The sequence below is a fragment of the Camellia sinensis genome, chromosome 2, assembly GCF_055761805.1.
Source record: "Camellia sinensis isolate YWXY chromosome 2, ASM5576180v1, whole genome shotgun sequence".
Classification (NCBI taxonomy): Eukaryota; Viridiplantae; Streptophyta; class Magnoliopsida; order Ericales; family Theaceae; genus Camellia; species Camellia sinensis.
Window position 1 is genome coordinate 16,512,448 of NC_138962.1, and position 24,423 is coordinate 16,536,870.

The 24,423-nt window shown below is 35.2% G+C and overlaps 1 protein-coding gene across 2 annotated transcripts; it reads left to right on the forward strand.

Annotated features, from left to right (window-relative positions):
* The first annotated feature begins 203 nt into the window (after positions 1–203).
* LOC114290369 (uncharacterized) lies at positions 204–13,119 on the forward strand. Of its 2 annotated transcripts, XM_082913831.1 has the most exons (5): positions 204–1,913; positions 2,029–2,093; positions 3,999–4,160; positions 11,701–12,005; positions 12,635–13,119. In XM_082913831.1, the coding sequence occupies exons 3-5, from the start codon at positions 4,041–4,043 to the stop codon at positions 13,059–13,061; spliced, it is 852 nt and encodes a 283-aa protein (XP_082769957.1). In that variant the 5' UTR covers positions 204–1,913; positions 2,029–2,093; positions 3,999–4,040; the 3' UTR covers positions 13,062–13,119. The 2 variants fall into 2 exon arrangements, with proteins under 2 accessions (XP_082769957.1, XP_082769956.1); XM_082913830.1 differs by lacking the exons at positions 204–1,913; positions 2,029–2,093 and having other exon boundaries at positions 3,571–4,160.
* The last annotated feature ends 11,304 nt before the right edge of the window (positions 13,120–24,423 follow it).

A 24,423-nucleotide genomic window follows, 5' to 3' on the forward strand; every position in this document is an offset into this window, starting at 1 on the left:
CTGTTACTGTCTAAATTATTCATCTCTCTTTCTCTAGGGTTTCACAACTTCAAGGTAAACCACGGAGACTGCTTCAGGTATGTTTTTCCGAATTTTTTCTTTTTTCCTGTTGAGATATATATATATAAGTCGATTCTTACCTTTCAAATTGATTGATTTCTTTGGTATTTATGAGTACATGAACTTTTGATTTCATCATTTAATCTATTGGAATTGTTCAATTCTGCAGTTTTTTTTGTTCCTTCTCTTGATTATCTCTGTATATTTTTGGGTATTTGTTTTGACTAAACCGTGATATGATTAGTTTCTCAAAAGTCAGCTCCTTCTGCGAATTCAAATTAGTTTCTCCTCTTCTCTCCTCTGCCAGTGTTGGTGGTTGAAACATTTTTTTTTCTTTTCTTTTTGGGTAAAAATTAAGGATCTCTTTAATTGATCATTTTTAGACTATGTACAAGATATTCACATGTCATTACTAATAATTGATGTTTGAATTTGCTTGTAATGTGTACAGAATTTATTACATTTTGTAAAGTTGGTTTACTTGGAAGTTGGAATTGACAAGAAATGATTTGTCAATTGAAACTTTTATTTAGCTACATGAATTAAACCTCGTCTGGGGTTGTAAACTTTAAGAGAACTGAAAGAGAAGGAGACAGAATTAAGAGGGAGAAAGAGGAAATTGAGTAAGGCCAAAAAGAGTTCCAAGAAGGGTGCAAAAGTGACTTCCATGCATCTTGATGTGAGATAGAAAAGGGAGATGATGGAGATAAAAGAATCTTTGACAGTTTAATGAACTCCAATGTCATCATCCCTTTTAACATTTTTTTGTTTAAGCCTTTATATAGACTTATTTCCTAACCCTAAACCTATATGCCTTATTGCTACAGAAGGGAGGAGCTATCAAATGTATAAGGCACCTAACTTCTAAAATTGCGTCCCAGCTCCTATTTTCATGAATTTTATACAAAAAAATTCAAATAGGAAGACAATTCTAAATCTAAATGATATGAACTCATTGTAATGTTAAGATACTACTTAAAGCTTGGTTTTCCTAGAAGGACTTCAAATTGTAGTTCAAAACTTCATGTTGAATGCCACATGGGCTTATTGTTACCAATCGTTAGCACACCATATGATTTACGGAGACTATCTCTGATTTACATAGACCAAAAATGAGTAAGTAGTAAAATCAGGCCGCAAACTGGCATGGTAAGATTTATGGAACTATTAACGTTGAAAAAGTTTTGAATGTATGGAAATGGTAGTGAAATATAGAAAATTCTTATGCGGTCTTTCAAAAGAGATACAAACAGAATGATAAACTGTTAGTGTAAATATTATAACAAACAATATTGCTACACTTCCCACATTTCTATACCATATTATTCTTACCATCTTGTCAACACAATACTGGTTTAATGGGACCCACGACTTGCGTATATCTCCAATGCAATGTTGATAGTTAGACTGACACATCATATGGTAAGATATGATGGTAAAAATAAATTGTCATTGTAGCATTACTCATAAACAAATAATAATTGGTATAATTGCTTTTTTGGATATGTTAAATTTTATTTTCAAGCTTTGCTAAATTCAGAATTTTCTATTGCACATTAAGGTACAGTGACAGGTTGCACAATTATTGAATTTGTGGAGATGTTAAAATTATATAGTACTCCTTTTATTTCATTTTAAAATTTAAAATTATAATGTATTCTTTGGATTGAATTTGGTAGCATCAATATCAGCACCATCAAGTAATGCTTCTAACTGTTGTCATATTTTATCAGATTTTTGTTTCTGCAGTTATTTGGACACAGAAAGTATTTTCCATTTATACTCTGGGTTTTCAACATATATGTTCTTATATGTAACTATGTCTATGAGGGGTATCGGTGGTCCAGTTTTGGGTGAGTTATATTATGTTCATGACTAGTTGCTTTGATTCTTGTGAGATATATCAATCCTCTATTATACGCTATATCAGTATTTCTACTCATGATTTTATTATCCTCTTGTGGACAGGCGACATTAGGCTTATTTGGACAACTTTCGTGGTGCCTTTAGATGGCATAATTGCTTTAACTTTGGTATTTTCTTTGCCTCTTTCATTTATGGGAATTCAGTAGGATGATATTTTTGATCTCATCTGCATGTCTGTGAACTTTTCATCTCATATTTTATCTCATTCTTCTGTATATTATGTCAATAATGCCTCTGAATCATGGTAATATGTCAGACTACTCAAAGTCCAAGCATAATAATGCTATGTAAAGTATTTCCAGTTCTATGGGAAAAAGTTACCCATATGGTTCTCATATTTGACTTATATGACTGTCCATTATCACTACCGTTAGTGTAGGAGGAAATTACTTTGTTATATCTTTCAATGACCTTATTTTGTATTTACCCATGCTTAACTATCAGATGCTTAACTATAAGCTTTGTCATTAGTGTCCTTGGGGGCGCAAGTTCAAGTTACGGAAACCTCCTCTCTAGAAATGAGGGTAAGGATGTGTTTTTCTTGCCCACCCTAGACCTCGCTATAGTGGGAAACTTGTGCATTGGGTCACCCTTTTTTAGCTGAATTTTATGCATATTGTGAGGATAGCAAATCCATAGCTAGACAGGCCATAGGTTTCGTTGCCATTTTTGTTGTTACTTCTTTCTATTTATTTTCTCCTGTATAGATTGGTGAGAAGATCATTTTTTCAATTGACTGATGTCTGATCTTCTACAATCATATTTAATGCTTGACAGTACTTTCATGGTTCATCTTTAGAAGAGAAAATACTTGTTTAATTGCAAGGAAATCCATTTTCCTCTTACTATGTTACTCACAAGTCACAATATTCAATTTTCTTCCTCAGTAGCGAGTTTCCACATCTGAAATTGAGAGCAAGTAGCCTTGTTGTTTATTGAGAAGAGATGGAAACCTACTGTCACTTGGTGAATGTTGGCCAAGAACCTTTGTATTTGGGAAATTTTTGTTTTAAATGCTACTTTTTTTCCCACAGAAGCAGGTATCAAGATCCATCGTTTCTTGACTTGTGTAATTGATGAAGAAAACCTAAGCAATTGGGAAGATACATTGTTAACTGATTGTTTTCCTTCAATTGAGTTCTTTAGAAAGCAGAGATTATTAGTTGTCTCTGTAATTCCATGTAGTTGGGTCAATATAATTTCTCTTTGATGGATAGAATGATGTATATTCTTAAGTTAGTTTAGGCACTCTATGGAATTAATGGCTTCCTATATTCATGGTTGCAAATGGGTCTTGTGATGAAAATTGGAGCCATCACCATATCTGAGCATTATTATGTTTCCACTAAACACGACGTTTTAGTTTCCTTTCAAGAAATTCTTCAAAATTATGACTATTATATGATTATCGTAGGGCAATGATCCGGTGATGGGACAAGTATTATACTAGTCAAAATGAAATATTTACAAATACTATTTTATGACAAAATTCACATGTCATTTTTATTTCGAACAACTAGGCATTTGTATAATTTTTTTATTCTTTAGTGGTCCAAATATATTATTTCAAAATAACAAATAAAGTAAATTTTTTTAGTGGTATCTTTTTGTGGTCCATAACATTTATACACTAGAAAAAATTAAGATTTGTTTTCGAAATTTACTTTTTTGGTGTTTTTTTTTTTACTTTTTATAGAAAAACATACAAAAAATAAATAAATAAAGAGAGTAGTTGATTTTTTTTAGTGATTTTTTTGACTTTTTTAAACTAAAATTGAGAGTTTCTAAATAAATAAAAATAAGACAAACAGTAGGCGGGTCGGGTTAACCCATGACCAACTAGGGCCCCCAACCACACAATGGGGGTGATTTGGGGGAATATGATTTTGAGGCCCAAATTTGATTGATTTAAATCCTTGAAAAAGAACCACAATAAATATCCGTTACATATTTGTAATGGATGATGATGATGATTCATCATCTTCCACTTGTTTGTTTTTTCCATTCTGCAGTTGAATTTTGCAACCATTTTTAGAGTAAAAGAGTAGAGGGATATGGCTATGGGGTTGGCATCATCACCCTTGTTTTCGGCTCCAATCTTACTTAGAAGGCAGCTCAACCATCACCACCCTCACTTGTTTTCAACTTTTGCTTCTCCTCAGCTTCCCTTTTCTGTAAGTTTGTTTCCATTACTTTTTTTTATTATTATTAAAATTGTTTTTTTTATTGATTGTTCAAATTTTTGAAGAAATATTAATGGGTTGTTGAGATTCGTGCTTATTATAGTACTGATCTAGTTCTTATAGTTTGGGTTGATTCAGTTGTGAATCTTGAATTAATTAATGATATTACACTTTTTTTTTCTTTTAAAGAATCACTCTATAATCAGCAAAAAAAAATCAATAAAGATAAAAATAAACGTAAATAAATTGAGTAGAAGTTTTAGTAAAAGGCTTCATTTGATATGAAACACTCCAATTGATAAAATCAAATTTTAGTAAAATTACCTAGTGTTAAGTTTTGAGTGGATGCCAGGAGTCAGAGTAAAGGAGAATTTGGAAAATTTGGGTAAATGCACCTATGTGTCAAGTTTTGATTGGATATAAATTTGAGTAATGGAAATGAGTCTCCCTTGATTTGAGTCAAAATTTGAGTGAAACTCAAGTTGGTATAGGTTTGAGTAAAGGAGTGGAGGGGGTTTTAGTGGCTGAAAAATCTAGAAATCCCCTAGATGTTGATTTGCGATTATGTATCAATTTAAAGCAGAATATAACAATCCCAATCAAACAATCAAACAATCAAGACAAAGAGACACAACAATTTTAACGTGGAAAAAACCACAATTGGACACCTCCAACTGTGATCAAAAAACCACGAGCAACAGCCACAAGAACAATCCACTAAGAAGATTTAAAGGAATTACACAGGTATACTCTCAATTACCTAGCGAATCCACGCCTAATTGAACCAACCTCTATGTGCCTCTTCCAACCCCATCTTCACCACGGAATTGTCTTTCTGATGAGCCACTCTGGATTCCACCACAGCTTCAGGCTCGAATTCTTCAGAATACACAACTGAAGAACAACACTCTCTTTTGTAGAACAAAACACAACCTTTGATGTACTCTCTTTAGAACATGAGTTGAATACTCAATAAAACATCAAAGAAAACTCACAAAGTATCCCCAGATATAAACCCTAGAAACCAAAAAGAAGATCTGGAGAAGTTATCCTAAAATCTGACCCAACACGCGAATTTATAGAATCTGTCCCGCGATCTCCGCTCGAGCGCCCAGCAGCCCGCTCAAGCGGGCTTCAGCAAAATATGCGTGAAATATCACAGAGGTCCGCTCGAGCGCCAGAAAGCCCGCTCGAGCGCAAAATCACACATCTCAGTATTTTTGCAGGCGACCAAAACTGCTGGAACCAGGGATTCTCCGCTCGAGCGCGGGTATGTCCGCTCGAGCGGACAGGCAATTTTGAATGCATTTTTGCATTTTGCTTCGGGGGCGCTGCCCCGGACCCGCCAAGGGGCGCTGCCCCCTGGACCCCCGCGAGCTGACCGGGCAGCTCGATCCCCGTCATAATCAGCGAAGTGGCAATCTTGAAAGCTTTATCAACACAAACTTCTCTGAAAAGCACAATTCGGGTTGGATTCGCATCTAAACACTCATAGCCTCACTGAAATAAAAAGTGCGAATAAAATTACAACTCAAAGGAGTTTTGTCAAACGGGATTGCCAAGAAATAAAACCTAACAATCTCCCCCTTTGGCAATGCCGTGACAAAACACACCTAACAAATAAAATCCTAAACACCCCAACCCATTACAGCCAACAAAAACCAACTTCTTTCTCAAGGTCATGATCTGTAAAACAGTTATTAGTGCCACAATCTCCAAAACAACAATTAGTCCCACAATAGTATATGAAAAAGCAATAGACATATGACACGATTATCTTGAAACATGAGATGGAAAACATGAATAGATGAAAACTAAGACTCATGAACAACAACTCTCAAACAACCAAAGCAAGATCATAAACCACACAAACAATGATATGACGATGGAAATATCAGAAACATACAAGAAGGGCAAATAGTGCATAGCAACATGCAAAACATATAGCCAATCTCCCTTTCCAAACATATCAAAGTGTTCATGCTAAACAACTCTTACAAAGAGAAACCAAACTTCCTTACCAAGCCAAAACAAGATGAACCAAACTCCCCCTCACTGAAAGCAACCACAAACACTGAAAACAGTGAACAAGAAGAAAACGATAAAAAATAATATGGTGGAGCAAGTAAGGAATTTTAGATTAGTACCTTAAAACACATAAGATTATCCAAGAAGCACCATTACTAGTAAACACAATGTGCACAGTCTGTAGAAAATTCCTCATGAAAGAAAGTGATGCATTATGTGAAAAGCATAGATCCCATGATAAAAGTGTGTGTGTGACTCTTGGAGTTCGACAAACACTAGATTCAATCCTAGTAGTGATATGAAAGCTGGACCTCCGACAAGAGAATCTAAGCACAACAAAGGAAAGTCAAACCACTAGGAATCAAGGGGTATTTGGTGAGTAAAGGCGGAGGCTCCCCCTCAATCAATTAATCTTTTTCTTTTTTTTTCTTTCTTTCTTTTGCACATTTTTTTCTTTCCTTGCTTGTGCATATTTTTCCTTTTTCTTTTCCTTTTTCTTTTTCTTTTTCTTTTTCTTTTTCTTTTTCTTTTTCTTTTTCTTTTGCACAATCATTGGTGGCTGACACGCTCAAGAGTATGGAAACCGAACCAGAGAAGCATGGATATAATAAGGATGACCTGGTTGGTGACTCTGAGGTAGCCTTTTCCTCATGGCTAGACTGCAAAGAATTAAGGGGAAAGCCATGGAGATGCAAAAGGATGGTAGGTGGTTAAGAGACTCAACATCACCCAAGATATGCTAGTATAGGTCAATTCCTCTAGAAAAGCAAAAGATACAATGTCAGAAGTCCATATAAAAAATAATCACTAAGGCGGAAGACTCCAAAATTTGCTAATCCAAGAATGTGTACAGAATGAGACATACTAATCAAAGAACACACACTCCAAAATGAAAAATGACCACAGAAAGCACACACATATTAACATGTAATAGGTTTTCTCATCAAATCCAATATGCACCAAGGACCACTCAAAAATTTCAAGCTTGCAAAACCATACTAAGAAAATCTGTTTGGGATTTTTTTTTTTTTTTTTTTAAAAAAAAAATGAACAAGCACACATTTTTTTTTTATTAAAAAACAATACACAAAAAGCTAAATCAAATAAACAAATTAACACAAGTCAAGTTTTCTCACCCAAATCTTTTTGATCTTAACAAAATTAGGTCTAGCGGTCTTGGTAAATGTCGTGGTGTTGTGAACACCTTCATGAATCTTGGTATTTCGCTTAGACATGTAAGGCTGTCTCCTAACCCAAAAAGTATTCGAATTTCTACCCTTTTGAGACACTTTCCCATGCAACTTATAACAATAAGGGCGAATATGACCATGCATACCACAATGATGACAAATAAAAACAGGGTGTACCTTCTTTTCTTTTACCTTACCAACTCTAGGGAGTTTGAGAAGTCTTTCCTCTTGTTGAATCTTTTGTCCTCCCTTACCTTGAGTTCTTGTATCATAAGATGTTGAAGCACTCTGTTTTTGCTCTTTCTTACCACCAAAGCCAATGCCACTCTTGTCACAACTCATTTGTTGAGACCCAATGATATCCTCCAAAGTCTTTGATCCTTTGTTCCAAAGACCAATGGTAACCATTGCACACTTGAGCTCTTCCTCCTTTTTGATCATTAGTTCTTCCAAAGCAACTTGTGACATCTCCAGAGATTCAATCTTGTCTTCATACATGGCATGGGTTTGCAGCAACTCATTCCTCTCTGTCTCACAAGTCAACAGTTTTGCACAAAGAACTTGTCGATCATCAGCTACCTTAATGGCATTAATCCTGGCCTCGGAAATCTCCTCCTTAAGTTTGACATTCTCACATTCACATGCTTTGAGTTTCTTTGTGAGTTTGTCATTCAGTTTGAATAACTTAAGAGACTCCTTATACAACTTTTCATAAGCTTGCTCAAGCTCTTCATGATCGCTCTCCGAGGCTTCATCATCAGTGATATTCTCAACTGACCTCTTTGGAGAATCTGTTTGTCCTTCAGCTTCAGAAGCCGCCATGAAAGCAAGAAATTGTTTATGACCCTCTTCGCCTTGACCTTCATTGTCACTTTCATCTTCATCAGATTCAGATTCATCATCCCAAGTGATGGCAAGGGCTTTCTTCTTCTTCAACCGAGTGGGGCATTCTTGAGCAAAATGGCCAAATCCTTGGCATTCATAGCATTGGAGTCTTTCAGTGTTTCCTTGTATCTTTCCTTTCTCCTTCTTGGCTATAGAATTAATTTTGAGTTTATCTTTGCCTTTAGATTTATGAGAATGAGTAGATTCCAAAAGATTAGGATTCTTTTTCAAAAAAGATTTTTTAAATTGTTTAACAAAAGCAGCCATAATCTTGGAATCTATATCACAATCCTCATCAGAATCCTCTCTAACTTTATGAGTACTACTAAAAGCAATATCTTTTTGTTTCTGTTTGAAATTCCTGTGTGCTTCATAAGTTTGGAGATTTCCAACCAACTGATCCAGCTTGAGGTTGTCAACATCTTGAGCCTCCTCAATAGCCGTAACTTTTGGTTGGAACCGATCGGGCAAGGATCTCAAAATTTTTCCCACAACTTTGGATTATGGAATTTTTTCACCTAAATTGAAGCTGGAATTTACAATGTCACTCAACTTCGCATAAAATTCATCAAAGGTCTCACTATCTTTCATTGAAAGGTTTTCGAAACTAGATGTGAGCCTTTGAAGTTTTGAGCGTTTAACAGAAGGAGTGCTCTCATAAATAGTTTGTAAGATATCCCAAGCCTCTTTTGCGACTTCACAATTACAAATACGACTAAATTCTTCAGGTGTGACAGCGCAAAAGAGAGAATTGATAGCTTTACTATTCCAGCTACTATTTTGGTAATCAGTTGTGTCCCACTGATCAATTGGTTTGGGGATTGTAACTCCATCAACAGTAATTGTTGGTTCAGTCCACCCATTCATGACGGATTGCCAAACTTTTTCATCAATAGATTTTAAAAAAGATCTCATCCGAGCTTTCCAAAAAGGATAATTGGATCCGTCAAGTAGGGGTGGTCGAACCATAGAATTTCCTTCACGAATTGTATCCATTATCACAAATCAAACAAGATCTCGTTCTAAAAGAAAATATTTTTTTTAAAAAAAAAATAGAACGACCTGCTCTGATACCAATTGAAAAATCTAGAAATCCCCTAGATGTTGATTTGTGATTATGTATCAATTTATAGCAGAATATAACAATCCCAATCAAACAATCAAACAATCAAGACAAAGAGACACAACAATTTTAACGTGGAAAAAACCACAATTGGACACCTCCAACTGTGATCAAAAAACCACGGGCAACAGCCACAAGAACAATCCACTAAGAAGATTTAAAGGAATTACACAGGTATACTCTCAATTACCTAGCGAATCCACGCCTAATTGAACCAACCTCTATGTGCCTCTTCCAACCCCATCTTCACCACGGAATTGTCTTTCTGATGAGCCACTCTGGATTCCACCACAGCTTCAGGCTCGAATTCTTCAGAATACACAACTGAAGAACAACACTCTCTTTTGTAGAACAAAACACAACCTTTGATGTACTCTCTTTAGAACATGAGTTGAATACTCAATAAAACATCAAAGAAAACTCACAAAGTATCCCCAGATATAAACCCTAGAAACCAAAAAGAAGATCTGGAGAAGTTATCCTAAAATCTGACCCAACACGCGAATTTATAGAATCTGTCCCGCGATCTCCGCTCGAGCGCCCAACAGCCCGCTCGAGCGGGCTTCAGCAAAATATGCGCGAAATATCACAGAGGTCCGCTCGAGCGCCAGAAAGCCCGCTCGAGCGCAAAATCACACATCTCAGTATTTTTGCAGGCGACCAAAACTGCTGGAACAAGGGATTCTCCGCTCGAGCGCGGGTATGTCCGCTCGAGCGGACAGGCAATTTTGAATGCATTTTTGCATTTTGCTTCGGGGGCGCTGCCCCGGACCCGCCAAGGGGCGCTGCCCCCTGGACCCCCGCGAGCTGACCGGGCAGCTCGATCCCCGTCATAATCAGCGAAGTGGCAATCTTGAAAGCTTTATCAACACAAACTTCTCTGAAAAGCACAATTCGGGTTGGATTCGCATCTAAACACTCATAGCCTCACTGAAATAAAAAGTGCGAATAAAATTACAACTCAAAGGAGTTTTGTCAAACGGGATTGCCAAGAAATAAAACCTAACAGTGGCTGTTTACTCAAATTTATGTATGAGTCAAGATTTGGGCAAGGGTTGGGGATGGGAAGTGGTTGTGGGTTGAGGAATGAACCAGATTAGAATCATTAGTAAGCAAGGTAGATGTATCTGGTATTGTTGTCATGTTTATTGACCCTTCTGCCATAGCACCTCCCCCCCGCCCCCTCTACCTAATTTGTTCATGGTTGGTGTGTGTGAAATGTAGCTTCTGTATGTGAATAAAGTTGTAAGTGGTAATTTTGATAATTTAAGCACATTCGTGTACAAGGAAAATAGAATGACATTTGGGTGTTCTAAAAGATCCATAGAAGTTTCAATGTCAACACATTTGGAAATTTGAAGCTTACGTTACATGTGGCATCGTTATTAGCGTCATTTGCAAAATGGACATCAAGGATTCGAAGCAAAAGGATTTGTGGGGAACAAATTCTCTCGTTAGACCACCATCTTAATAGTAAGAGCTCCCATATTTGAGTTTTTGGTTGGATGGATGCTTTATTTTGTTGATCTTTAGAAATGTAAAATGGTCTATTCTTGATTTTGAAACTTACAAAAATTATGATTTGTGACCTTAACCTTCACTTAATTAGGTAAAAATAGGCAACCATGGTTTACATTCAGTTAACCATTGAAATCCTTTGCCTTGTCTTATTCATCATACTCATATATGGGGTGAATGGTCTCATACAGTTTCTGGTATACGACCTTTGATGGTTTTAATTTGGGTATATTTTGGTTGGCATGATATGGTATGGTGAGAAAAATTGATGTATAAAGAGAGAGTTTCCATGACCAAGGTTGACCCGAAAATGGTTTTCTTAAATGGTAACTGCAACACTTCCCATCCCATCCCAGTGGCACGTTGCTTGCAAAATAAATGATGCTTCAACATGTAAATTGTGTGTTATGATAATTTGGTATATTTATCAATTTAATTTGTTATCATTCGAACCCAAGTGAACTTTTTCTTCTTATAGCCATACCTAGATCACTTGTAAACAAGTAGAGGAAACTAGTTCTACAATTTACAGAAGAAAACGATAGGAGTGCCAATCATATGTTGTTTACTTGTCATTGTCTTTTTTTGGCTGTAAAATGGAATATTTATATATCTTATTCATAATTGGTCTGGTCAAATATGTATATTTTGGATTTGCATTTTATGCTTGAAGTAGAGCACATAAGAGTATTTCACTTAAAACAAATGTCTTCTTTCTGCCTTTTATATGTTATAGTGCTAAAAAGTTGTTATTCATAATTGGAAATTTTGAGTATAAAGGCTTCAGTTATTGTCCAGAGAATCTGCAATTTCAAATCCTCGCTTGCCCTCGTTATGTTTTATAAAATCTACGGCTTGTAAAGTATCTTGCAGCCCAGTGGAAGTTGAAGATGGTATAAATGACGAGGCTTGTGAGCTAGTCAATGGAGTTGAGATTTCGATAGGGGAGGGACATGACAGTATCCTTGCTTATCATTTCACTGTAGTGAAGAACAACAATGTAACCGGCATCTTGCTCTTGTCCGATATCTTAGGATTTGAGGATTCATCCACTAGAGATTTTGCATATTGTGTTGCCTGCAACGGTTACAAGTATGTTTCCTGATTTTTAGACATCATGTGTGAAAATACATTTGTACTACACTACAACTACCAAAGACACTTGTATTAGATGATGTTTGATACACTGGAAATAGGGCATACATGCATCTAGTCAGAAGTGGCCTCAGTGCTAGGCAAATAAGATTTTTCATTTGTGATCACACTAACAACTAAAAAAGTAGGGAGAGCTATCTTAATCTCGAATTTTTTTTTTTATAAATATTATACTACTGTTCAATTTGTTTTGGGAATTGAAAGTTTTAAACTTGAATGTAATTAGTAATTTTGCATTTCAACATAAAAGAAAAATATATTTCAAATAAAATTTTAAAAATGCTTCATTATAGTTTTTTATGCCTGTGGCACCTAAACAAACTTGTTTTTCATTTCAACATAAAAGAAAAATATATTTCAAATAAATTTTTAAAAAGGCTTCATTTACGGTTTTATGCCTTTGGCACCCAAACAAACTTGAGCATTCTGTATCTAATGCTGCTGGTCTATGCATGGATATCCATGTTGTCTTGTCTTTCCATATCTTTGTCAACATTGTTAACGATTCTTAAAATGATCCTTTATATAATTTTTACCGGTGTTTTTCTTGAAATAAATATTGTTAGTGTACTAGTATCGGACTTGTTTCGTGGGGATCCATGGCCAAAGGACAGACCAAAGACTTTATTTGAAGAATGGTTGGCACAACAAACCCCGGAAAGGATTGCAAAAGACATTTCAACCTCTAAAAAATGGATGATGGATGAGTTTGTAGCTGTAGGAATCTCAAAGAAGCTTGGTATCATCGGATTCTGCTTTGGAGGTGGCCGAGTAATAAATGCGCTCGCCCAGGACGGGGGTGCCTGTTTTGGCATTGGGGTTTCATTCTATGGCACAAGAATTGACCCATCTGTCGTTGCTAATATAGAGGTGCCTGTATTGTTCATTGCGGGTGACAATGATCCGAGTTGTCCGGTCAGTGCCTCAGTATATGATTTTTTGAATGTGAATTTTGATGTAGATGTGGATGTATTGTATTTTAGAAAATATTAATAATTTGTACAGGGAATGAATTAATAGATGTGGATGTAGATGCGGATGTATTGTATTTTGATGTAGATGTGAATTTTATTTTTACAGATGGTTTTTGGCGTGGAAAAGTGGATATTCTTTATTTTTGTGCAGAGGACATTGTTTTTTTTAGAGGCATTTACATACAAGTCCCATTTTGTGAACTTATAATCCATTAAGTCCTAAATAAAATTATTTGCTCCTTCAAGTCCCATTAATTTTTAATAGCCCAATTTATCCTTCCAAGACCTCCTCATAGCTGCCAAACATCATTGCTGTCTTCATTCTCTCTCTCTTTACGGTTGCAATTTGAAGTTCTACGCAACTTCAGATGGGTAATAATTGAAAATTACAAATTGGAAAATGAACAACAAGAAAGAAGATAAAGATTTGAAAACCCATTATTTAACAATGAACTCAAACGAGCATCGTTGAAGGAAATATGCTATCTGTATCATAGAATCAACGCAGAGACAGGAAAAAGCAAGTGTTGATCAGATGTTCTTATTATTACCAGATTGAAGTGTACAAGAAACATTTGACACCAAGACTATATATTAGCCATCAAGTGACCCAAAAGAAAACATGAGTGTTAAGCCACATAATCACATTATTAAGCCAGAAACAAAAATTGCAGGATCATTAAAGTTCAAAAATTGAACCAAGAACAGGTCAAGAAGTACGCAGATCACACCAGGGCTTTGAATCGAACCCCAAATTGCAACCTTCCAAGTCAAAAAGTTCACCAGATCTGAAATTGTAACCCTATGTACTCGACTACATTGTTCTTCTGAATTCTAATTTGAAGTTGAGAACATTCTCAGTTTATAATATTCTCAATTTTAATCATGAAAAAAATTGAGAAATTTCTCAAAATTGATAATTATAAATTTCTTCGTTTTGATAATATTCTTAGTTCATACTAGAAAAAATTGAGAAATTTCTTAGTTTTGATAATTATAAATTGAGAACATTCTCAGTTTTAAAATTGAGAACATTCTCAGTTTTGGGATTAAAGGGCAAAATGTCTTTTTACCTATAAATGGAACTTAATGGTTCAAAAACTTTTTGACAGGACCTAAGCTACCACCAAACATGTAGATAGAACTTTTTGGTAATTAATCCTTTTTTTTATAATCCGTTATTATGTTGTCCTTTGTTTTGTTTTTTTTTTGGATTACTATTGTTCATACAGATAACTATTGGCATGGTACAAATTGCTTTTGGCATATAACATATTACTTTTGGCATGGTATAGATTACCATTTGACATGGTATTGTGGATATTTCTTTTTTTGTGTACGGCAGACATGATTTTTGTATAATCCTCTGTTTTGTATAGAATTATTATTTTAGGTTGGATTATGCTTGATTCGTATGGAATTTCTATTATATTTCGAATTTGACGTTAGAAGTTAAATTTTCTTTGATTGTTATTATTTTCTTTATATACAAGGTACAGGTTGCACAGAATAAATACAGATTGTGGCGAAATAAATATATATATATATATATATATATATATATGTATAAAAATAAAAATAAAAACTAAAGAAAGTTTTTTACGATTAAACATTTAGTAGATAAAAAGAAGTGAAGTTGTTGGCGACTAACCAATTCATAGCCAAAAGGAAATAAAGGCTTTTTCACGATTAAATATTTGGTAGCCAAAAGAAAGAAAATATTTTGGTGTCTAAATAATTTGTAGTAAAAAAAAAAAAAGATGAAAAATAAATTTTATTTGGTGACTAAATATTTGGTAACCCAAAAAATTTGAAGTTTTTGCCTACTAAAAATTTAGTCGTCAAAAAAGCTATCGATATTTTTTATGGCTAAACTGTAGTGACCCTCATTACTCACCTTAGCCTCGGGCATGAGCATTTGTATAATCTTGTTTTGCTAAGTTGCAGTAGTGAATTTTGTTGACTTGTCTTAACTAGAATGAGATTTTGTCTTGGTTTGTGCTTATGTGAAATTTACTTGTTGAGCCTTGTTCTCTTCTGGTGAGTCTAGCCAAGGTCACCTTAAAGCCAGAACCACCTTGAAACCACTTTGGTTGACCTCTACCTTCGTCCTGGCATATTGGCCGAGATGTCACCTTCTAGGCCGAGGTGTATCATCAAGGCCGAGAGGTGTACCATCTAGGTTGAGATGTTATCCTTGAACTCAAGTGATCTTGTTCCGGATTGGTGCGACCTAGACCGAGGTGTGGCACAGCTAGGCCAAGTGTTGTCCGTCCTAGCCGAGACCATAGATGCCTCACCTACCAGAGCCGATGTTTTCACCCGATGTCAGTACCTTGTCAGAGTGCCATGCCGCTTTACTTGTTAAACACCCTTCCGCCATACCTTGTCTGGTCTGTCAGCCACCTTTTCGGGGAGAACTAACCAACCGTTGCCACGTGTCCGAGCTGAATGTTAAATCAGCCAGCAGTGAGTAGAACCTATCATTGTGTATCATATCTTTGCCTTGAGAGAGAGAAGCTCTAGAAGGAGTTTTAGAGTGAAGGAGTGGATCTTGGAGCTTGATTCTTAGAGATCTAACCGTTAGATTCGTGTATTAAGGTTAGATTCTTGACCTACTCTTGTAGTTCTTGTTGATCATCTAGCTGCATTGCATGATCGAACCTGATTTGCAAGCCATGCATTGATTGAAAGTTTGGTTTTAGAAAGAGAAAGTAGTATTCATGTGTTCTTGAATAAAAACCTTGTTTGATCCGAAGGTTTGCATTAAGATTCATGCTTTTGTGTTTGTTTTCATAGGACCTTCAGGTATGGGTACCCAGGTCCATGTTTTTTTAAATTCATAGCATGAAGTCCTAGATTTCGTAGTGACAAGTTAAGATTGAGCATTCATGTGTTTCATGTTCTTCATGTTTTTCAGCTGAGGGAAACCCAGATTTTCCCGACTTCATTTCCTTGAGCGTGGCCACCGGGACCACACCTCGGCAAGAAGGTGTGGGACCTCGGCAATAGCCTGGTTGGTACCCAGCATGTTTTTCCCGAGAGGAGAAACAGTGTTTGGTCTTGGTTCGACTTAGTTTTGAAGGAATGCCGAGAACATTTGCATCCATGTAAAGCTTGTTTGAAAGTGCATTCAATAGACCTTGCCATGTGTTTGTAGGACTTGGACTCTCGCTTGACCCCGACGTTGAAGAACTAGGTGAGTGGTATTTTTAATAAAGTTATGTTATAACGTTTTGATAAAGCTTGCCTGGTTTGATAAAAGTATTTGTTAAGCATGAATGATATCCCTATTTTATGTACCAAGTATAAACTCTGTTTTGGAATGGTTGTATCAAGTAAGCTTTGTTTTGATGGCAATTCTTGAAAGTCCGTACGTGCTAGTGGACTATAAGCATTTGTAGCACAATTCTTGAAAGTTCGTACGTGCTAGGGGACTATAAGCATTTGTAGCACAATTCTTAAAAGTCCGTACGTGCTAGGGGACTATAAGCACTTGTAGCACAATCCTTGTGAATGTCACCCATGAAACTTGAAAGACTTTGATTGATGAGGTTCGACAGATTTGTTAGATGAATTCGATTTATCCCACATTTGTCATAAGCTATGATTATATATTGTTTTGTTAAAGATCTCGGATGTCATACATGCAAACCATTTATTTCTTGTACCATTCACTTAGTATCCAAGCTCACCCTCTCTATATATATGTAGGTGATGAGCAGGAAGGCGGTGGCGCCTAGGTGTGACTCGCAAGCTTGTTTTGGGTTTTGTTTTTGTCGGCCTAACTTGTATTCATGTCGGCAGCCTTGAAAATTATGCTTCTCGGCTTATAATGCTTGTAATTTACACATGTCGGCTGGAGAAGCCTTTTGATCAAGATGTAAAATGTATTTTGTACTTCATTTCTATTTGTATTCAAATTGTAAAGCTATGTAAAGATGTATGCCATTCCACTTGACTTATGCACCGCTCTTATGGATCACTTGTATTTTAGATTATTGCTTGCGCACTTGTGAGCCCTATATATTTATACTCTGATTGTGTGTGTGAATTTTGAAAGTTGGCCTTCGGTAAATCTCGGATTACTGGCCATCACAGCACCAAACTACTAGGGGCGGTTTGGGATCGTGACATAAACATTTAGTCATCAAAAAAGCTACAATCTTTTGCCTACAAAAAAATTTTGGTTGCTAGCTAAAGGAGTCAATTAGATGTTTGGCTACAAAATTAATTTGTCGCTGATAATGGAAAAAAGAATTGGCGACTATATATTTTAATCACTAAATAAAACATAGTAGTGATAAAATTTATCTACGACTAAAAATTTAGTTGATAAAAGTTCAAAATAAATTTATAAAAAAAATTATGGCGACTAAATTATTAGTCGACGAATGGTATTCTTTGGCTACTAAAATAATTTTAGTCGCCAATACTTTTCCCGACAATTAGTCAACGACCAATTGGGTAACTAAATAATTTAATTGGGAATTACATTCGTCGACTAAAAATGATTTTTAACGATTAAAAATTTAGTTTTCAAATGTGTAATTTCTTATGGTGTGTAACTAGTTTGAAGATAATTCATAGTGTCAAGATAATTCTAAATGATAATTTTTATACCCATGCTTCATAGTGTGAAGATAATTCTTAATGATAATTTTTATATTTTTTTGCAAAGTATATATTATTTAAAATTTATTATCATAATTTTGCGGTGTTGGTGTAAGAGGCGGTACCGTTTGTCTAATCCATTTGAATCCAATTATAATTGAGTTTGAGTTTGTAGGATAAAAGTCGTTTAAATTATGACAAAATTCTCACATAAAATTACATAATTATTTAATGCTAATTGAATTTGTAAATATTTATACACAAGCATCAACATACATCATTATAACCTCACAATTGCTACAATCATCACTAATATTGTTGCAACCATCATCACCGTCACTGTCATTGTCAGCACCACCACCACCACCATTATGAAGCCACCATTGTTATTACCACCACCTTTATTATCCTTGTCATCGTTATCATAAAACATACCATCATTTCAAGTAGTGAAATTTCATTATCTTTAATTAGTGAAATTTAACCTTAATACTTAGGTGAAATTATTAAAAAAGTGAAATTTCTACTAAAGAAATAAAAATTACAAAATTAAAGGCAAAGATGAACTAGCGAGTAAATGGAAAACTTATGAGTTAAAGAGAGATGTCATCATTGGATTCGTTGGAAAACAAGTGATTGTCACTATCATTTAAATTAGCTAACGATAATTTAATTTTCTTAATTAATTTGTTGTCTAATTAATCGTATAATGTGTGTAATTACCAAAATTTTATGTTAATTTGAAATTTCCTCTCAAAATTTAGGACCCTCCTAGTTTTGCCCCCAATCCCTCCTACGTTTCTCATGTCTCTTTCTCGTTCTCTCTCTCACACGACTACTTCTCATTCTTCCTCCCTCATGGACGATTTGTTGCTCCCATTCCACCGTTGTACCGCCCAAAATCCAAAGTCGACACTGCCGATTCACGAACTTAGAGTATTTCATTGTGACCAGGTAAGTTGATTTCTGTTTCTTTCTCTAAATCTTATTCTTTGCCCTAATTTCTCACAAATCGACTCCCTCTCTTAGCAATCTCTACCTCACACACCTTCACCGCCCTATAATCACTACGGCACCATGCCACCGTTGGCACCGTCTCTCTGAATACAGCGAAACCCCCTCCGTCGCCACAATGCCTACATTCGCACGACCCATCGCTACCACCAGCCAATCCTACCGGTAAGCCCGCTTTCCATTGCTTTTGTTGTACCTTTTCATCATTTCTTGCTTCCTGCCATCATGCCCTAATATCTTCCTCTCTCTCTCTTAGCCACCATATTTCGTTCTAGGCATATGTTAATTTCCAGATTTGATAATTCGAAGAGTATTTTGTGTTGGTACTTCATATTTATGTTTCTTTGATCAATTGCAAATATATGTTTCTGTGTTCGCCTTGCTCACTTTCTCCCTCCTCTCTTTTCTACTTACCGAGCTCCCTTTGGACTTATCGATCCACTACAAAAAAATACACTTTTAGCGACCACTTTGTCTCTCTCTCTCTCGCTTATCACTCTGTCTCTCTCTCTATCTCTGTCTCTTTTCTTTATCTGTCTCTCACTCATCTCTCTCTCTCACCACACATCTCCTCTACCACCTTCACCACCACTGCAAATGTCATTCCACTACCACCATTACTACCACTGTTACCACTTGACCTCTACGACTACCATTACTACCACCATCACCACCACTCCATTACCACCGCCACCACTACTGCCACTACTACTACTATTACCTCTCCTCCACCACCGCTACTCCATCTCATCTACCGCTACCACAACTTCACCACTAATCTCCGTCATTACCTCTTATCCACCACATCTCCTCTACCACCTTCATGGGTTGCAATTTTTTTTTTCCATTGACCACAAAAAAATTAACTTTATTTTAACAGAAAATATTTTTCATTAAAATATTACCTTTACTTCTGCCAAATAAAAAAAATAATTTTTTTTCAGTAAAATAAAAATAAAACAAATAAATTTTCAACCTTAGTAACCTAAAAAAAAAATTAAAATTAAAAAAAAAATTAACAAAAAAAAAAATTCTTTCTTTTTCCCGCCCCCCCCGGTTTCTGACGATCTCAAATCCTCAATCCCTAACCTAACACTCCCTCTCACTCTCCTCTCTCTTTTATCTCTTCCGTCTCCTACGCCGTCACTTCTGGTGCCGCCACCGGCGACCACCACTGCCACCGCCACACCTCCTCCCTCACCGCCCTCTCTCTCTTCTCCTATTCTCTTCACTGGTCGTCTACTTCATCTTCTCCACTCTCGTCGTCGGATCTAAAACCCTAACCCTACCTTCGATCTTCTCCAATCCCTCCACAAGCCATATGTTCAAATCCAGACCCTACACTCCCCTCAACTGTTTCAAAACCTTTGTCTACAAAGGACTATCGTCGAACTCGTCAGAACGGCGATCTCGAACGGGCTGATTGCGATGAGAAAGACCAGGCGGCGAGGCACATTAACGTGTCAGAAACAAAATTAGAAGTTGGACAGTTCATCTTTGGCCTAATTTTTCTCTCCATTTCTGCTCAAATGTAAGTATGATATAGTCGTCCTCAATGTGGGTTTCTTGGGTTACTGGTACTAGTCTTAACTGTGCACTTTATGTGTTTGTTTAATTGACTGAATAGTGTGTTTGTTGGAATTACAAAATAAATTTGTCATGTAGTGGTTTAAATGTATTATAATATATATTTAGCAAGAAATGCCTGCTTAAAATTAATTATCCAATGCATTGCATGAGTTCAACACTAGTTTTTAAGACTCTGCAAATTGTTTTGTTGATAAAATCTTTTGGTGTGTTCCATATAGATTTGTGATCAAATTAGGGGAAAACGAACATCTTTACACGTTTGTTTTGCATTTCTTAGTCGACCACCATGTGCAGCCGCACAATAATATTTGAGCATAGTCGAAGATACTATAACCTCTCCATATGCAGCAGCATAGTAATTTTCAGCATAGTACAATGAATTTGAGAAGCATATACTACAGGCCACATTATCTGCGGACCTACCTTCGTAAAAAAAACCTTGTTTATTTTAATTGTTGTTAAAATTATTATAATTTTATTTGGTAAGGTGATTGTTTTGTTGGAAAGAACATGCCTATGAGTTCTGCTCACATGGAACCCAACTTGCCTTTTTCTCCAGTTTTTGAGACCTACGGGATTTCATACTAATTATGTCAGACAAAGAATGCTCCAAGCTTTTGCAATATGAATACGAAAAGAAAAAAAAAAAAGTCATTTGCATGGAACTTAAAAACTTTAGGAAAGTAATAAATAATAATCATAGAAAACACGAACATAGAAAAAAAAAACTTGGGTTTTGGTTAAAGGCAAGAAAGGCTTTTGGAACATGTTATCGAATTTAACTTGAATTGAATTGGATGCACATGGCTGATATTAGATAATGATATGCCTAACATTTCCACCCCAGTAATTACAAGGCCCCCTTTTCGCTCCTCCTCTCTATTCCTTTTGTAATTTTCATTATCTATATAATTTTGAGTTCAAAATGGAATAGTTTTTTAACATCATTTGGTCATAATCGTTCCCATCTGCTAGCCATTCAGATATTAATTTCAATTTCTTCATTCGTGTATGAACAATTTCTTCAAGTACTTGTAGTTGTGAATATGCATGACACATAAACCTCAAACAATTTAAAGTTATGTGATTTACATTCACCCACAAATTCACAGTTTTCTGACTACTGTTACTTTTAATGAAATTCCCCACAATTACTTCTACATCTATGGACCATTAGTAACAACTTTTCCCTAGGGATCGTTTGATGCTACCATCTTATCTATATCCATAAAACTAAATCATCTTAGTTACCCTGGTGTCCTTTGATTTAAGTTTTTTTCCATCTAATTTAACTTGCACAATTTTTGGGAAGATTGCAAATAAGGAGTATTGACATTTTTGCTAGTTTATATTATACAAAAGTGAGGTTTTAACAATAAAGGTTGAGCTCTAAAGCGTTAACTAAATTTCTTAATTTTTTGGGCTAATTGAATTGGGGAATAAATGTTTGTAGACCTGGATAGCCTTCTACCACAGATAGAGAGAAAGAAATGACTAATTTTTCATGAAAAAAAGAGGAAACATGTGGATATTATTATTAAAGTAGTTATGGAAGATGTTAGAGCCAGAATGAGTTCATATAGAATGTAAAGAATGGTATTTGAAAACTGGCAAACTTGTATTCTTTTGAATGCAATATATTTATGACCCATATATACTGAAACATTAATTAGCTACTTATGTGTACTAATGATGCAGCCAAATTCTTGACGAGGAGAATGATTTTTCTACTATCTTGATTTGGGAGCCATGGGATTGTGAATTCTTGAAAGATTTCCTAATTCATTGGTTGCTGAATTGCTGAATTAAGCTAATTTGAGTGTACGTCCTGTTTACTTGATGTTATCATATCAGGCTTGGTTTTGAAAAACTCCTGAGCTTCTGGGGATGTCTGTAACATTTTATTTTCTTTTTTTTGTCAATTTTAAATTTGCATAATAATAGTAGTAATGTGTATTAAATATAAAACATAAAATATGTGCACCATTTATCATTTTTTGAAATCATGTGTTTTTTTGTTCAGCAACATTGAAGAGGTTATTACAAAATTCGCTCAACTAACACCACAAGAAAGGACAAAAAGGTCAGTACAGATATGCTTTAAATCTATGGGGATGAAGAGTTGTTTTTCTTTTCTTTTCTTTTTTTTTTTTTGGTTAAATTTGAATTGCATTTGTCACAATGTCACTGAATAATTTTTATTTGAATGACCAGGAAGTTGGAGAGCCTTGAAGTAAGATTAATACTGCCCGTTCTCTAGTACACCAATTCATTCTTTCTTTCTCTGCTTTCATTAAATATGAAACGATAAACATATCATATTCATTCAAGCCTTTTGGTGTTCTATTTGAGAATATAGGCACTAAAGAAAACCTTTAAGAAGTTGGACCATGATGTAAATATATAAGACTTTTTGGGTTCAAGGTTTGTGTTTATTTTGATGAATCTTTTAAATCTTAAAGGATTAACCCTCGTGAAAGAACTAAGGTTTTTTTTTTTTTCTTCCTCCTTTCACGGGACTCAATGAATTGAGGTTAACCCTTTGTCACTGTTGTCACCGTAATGTTTTGAATTTGAGTTCTTATGCATTGGTAGAATCCCAGTGAACTTCTTTTTTGACATATTTTATTGAAATTGTTATGGATAGGAATTATCCAACCAATTGAGGATGATGCGAGCTCAACTTACAGAAGCAAACAATAGACTGAGGTGCAACTTTGAAGCTCATATTTGTTAAAGAATTACCTTCCCTCCCCCTCCCTCCTTTTCTTTTTGGTCTTGTGAATCATAAAATTGGCATGATATAGTTATGCCCCGAAAAGCCTAATCAATTAAATTTTGCAATATAATTTTGTCTACATTGTTTTGTTCTAGGTTAAGATAAACTTAATACAATGTTTATAGATGTGGAGGCTTTGAACAATCGCCATTCTGTCTTTTACTTTTTTGTAGTCGGTAAATTAGTTCAAGTCAGTGATTTCCCCATTGTGGTATAACAGTTGCGGCTTTGTTTTGTTTTATTTTAGTCACATTTCATATAGTCCGTTTCACGGTTTGTACATGTGCATAATTGTTTCTCACATTTTGTATCTGTGTGCCTTTACACTCTTACCAAAAAATTTATATAAATTGATTTATGTGTGTGACGTTTGTGTTTATATTTTTTGTAATCACTGGATATTTCATGGATTGCTTACTACTCCAAATTATTTCATGGATTGCGTTTATATTTCTTAAAATATATGATTTGGCAGAAATTTAAAGATTGACTAAGAAAGAATAAACAACTTTAGAGTTGTTCATAATTGCTTTATGTTTTGTCTACAAAATCTACTTAGATTTAATGTTTAGTGGTGTTTTTTGTTTACATGTATTTCTTTAGTGTTCAAAAACTTGAAAACAAGTCACGATTCTATGGTAGAGACAACAATTTCTAGGGTTATTAAGAATTGATGAGATAGGAGAGTGTAATGAGGGAAGAGTGCAAAAAGAATGCTACTGATCTCTATTAATGAACTCATGATGAGTAGTTTTAGTTACTGAATGCTAAAGAATTGCAAGTACATAAGTTTATCAATTAATGTTTCATTATCTTTCCACCTACACTCTATGGGCAAACAAACAGACCTTGAATTTTAAATTTGTTTCAGTTTTTTTATTGAAGGACTTGGGCATTTTTGCAGTATTGTGCAACCAAAATTCAAATTATTGTCATGGTTTATCAAAAGAGATTACTTGAAATTGTACAACAGTGTGAAACAAAAGCTGAAATATCTATTGACTAGCAAATTTGTTGTAGTGAGGGGTGAGGGGAGGGGAGAAGGGGGAGGGGAAGGATTGTTTGGGTGACTTTTTTTGTCTCTTCATATGATTGTTTGTCCACAAATAGAACAGAGGCCAGAAATCAAGTACAAGAAATAAACTACTTCCTTACGTTCTATTCATATTAAGAATTTCAGACATTTATGGAAGAAAATGATTCTTTATTTCCCTTTCGCTTTTGAAATTTTTGCCTGAAGTCTATGTGATTGTGAGTTAGACAGTTTGACAATTCGACAACAAAAATAAGAGCAGTCCAAAAACAAAGCTGGAAACTGACAGCAAGCATATTTTGTTATTTGATTAAAAAGAGGTCAATTAATGGTGTTTGATTACAATTCTAG

Coding starts and splice junctions, on each gene's coding strand:
- LOC114290369 (XM_082913831.1), top strand. CDS start 4,041: ATGGCTATGGGGTTGGCATCATCACCCTTGTTTTCGGCTCCAATCTTA. Junction 4,161..11,700: donor CTCCTCAGCTTCCCTTTTCT/GTAAGTTTGTTT, acceptor TAAAGGCTTCAG/TTATTGTCCAGAGAATCTGC. Junction 12,006..12,634: donor GTTGCCTGCAACGGTTACAA/GTATGTTTCCTG, acceptor AAATATTGTTAG/TGTACTAGTATCGGACTTGT.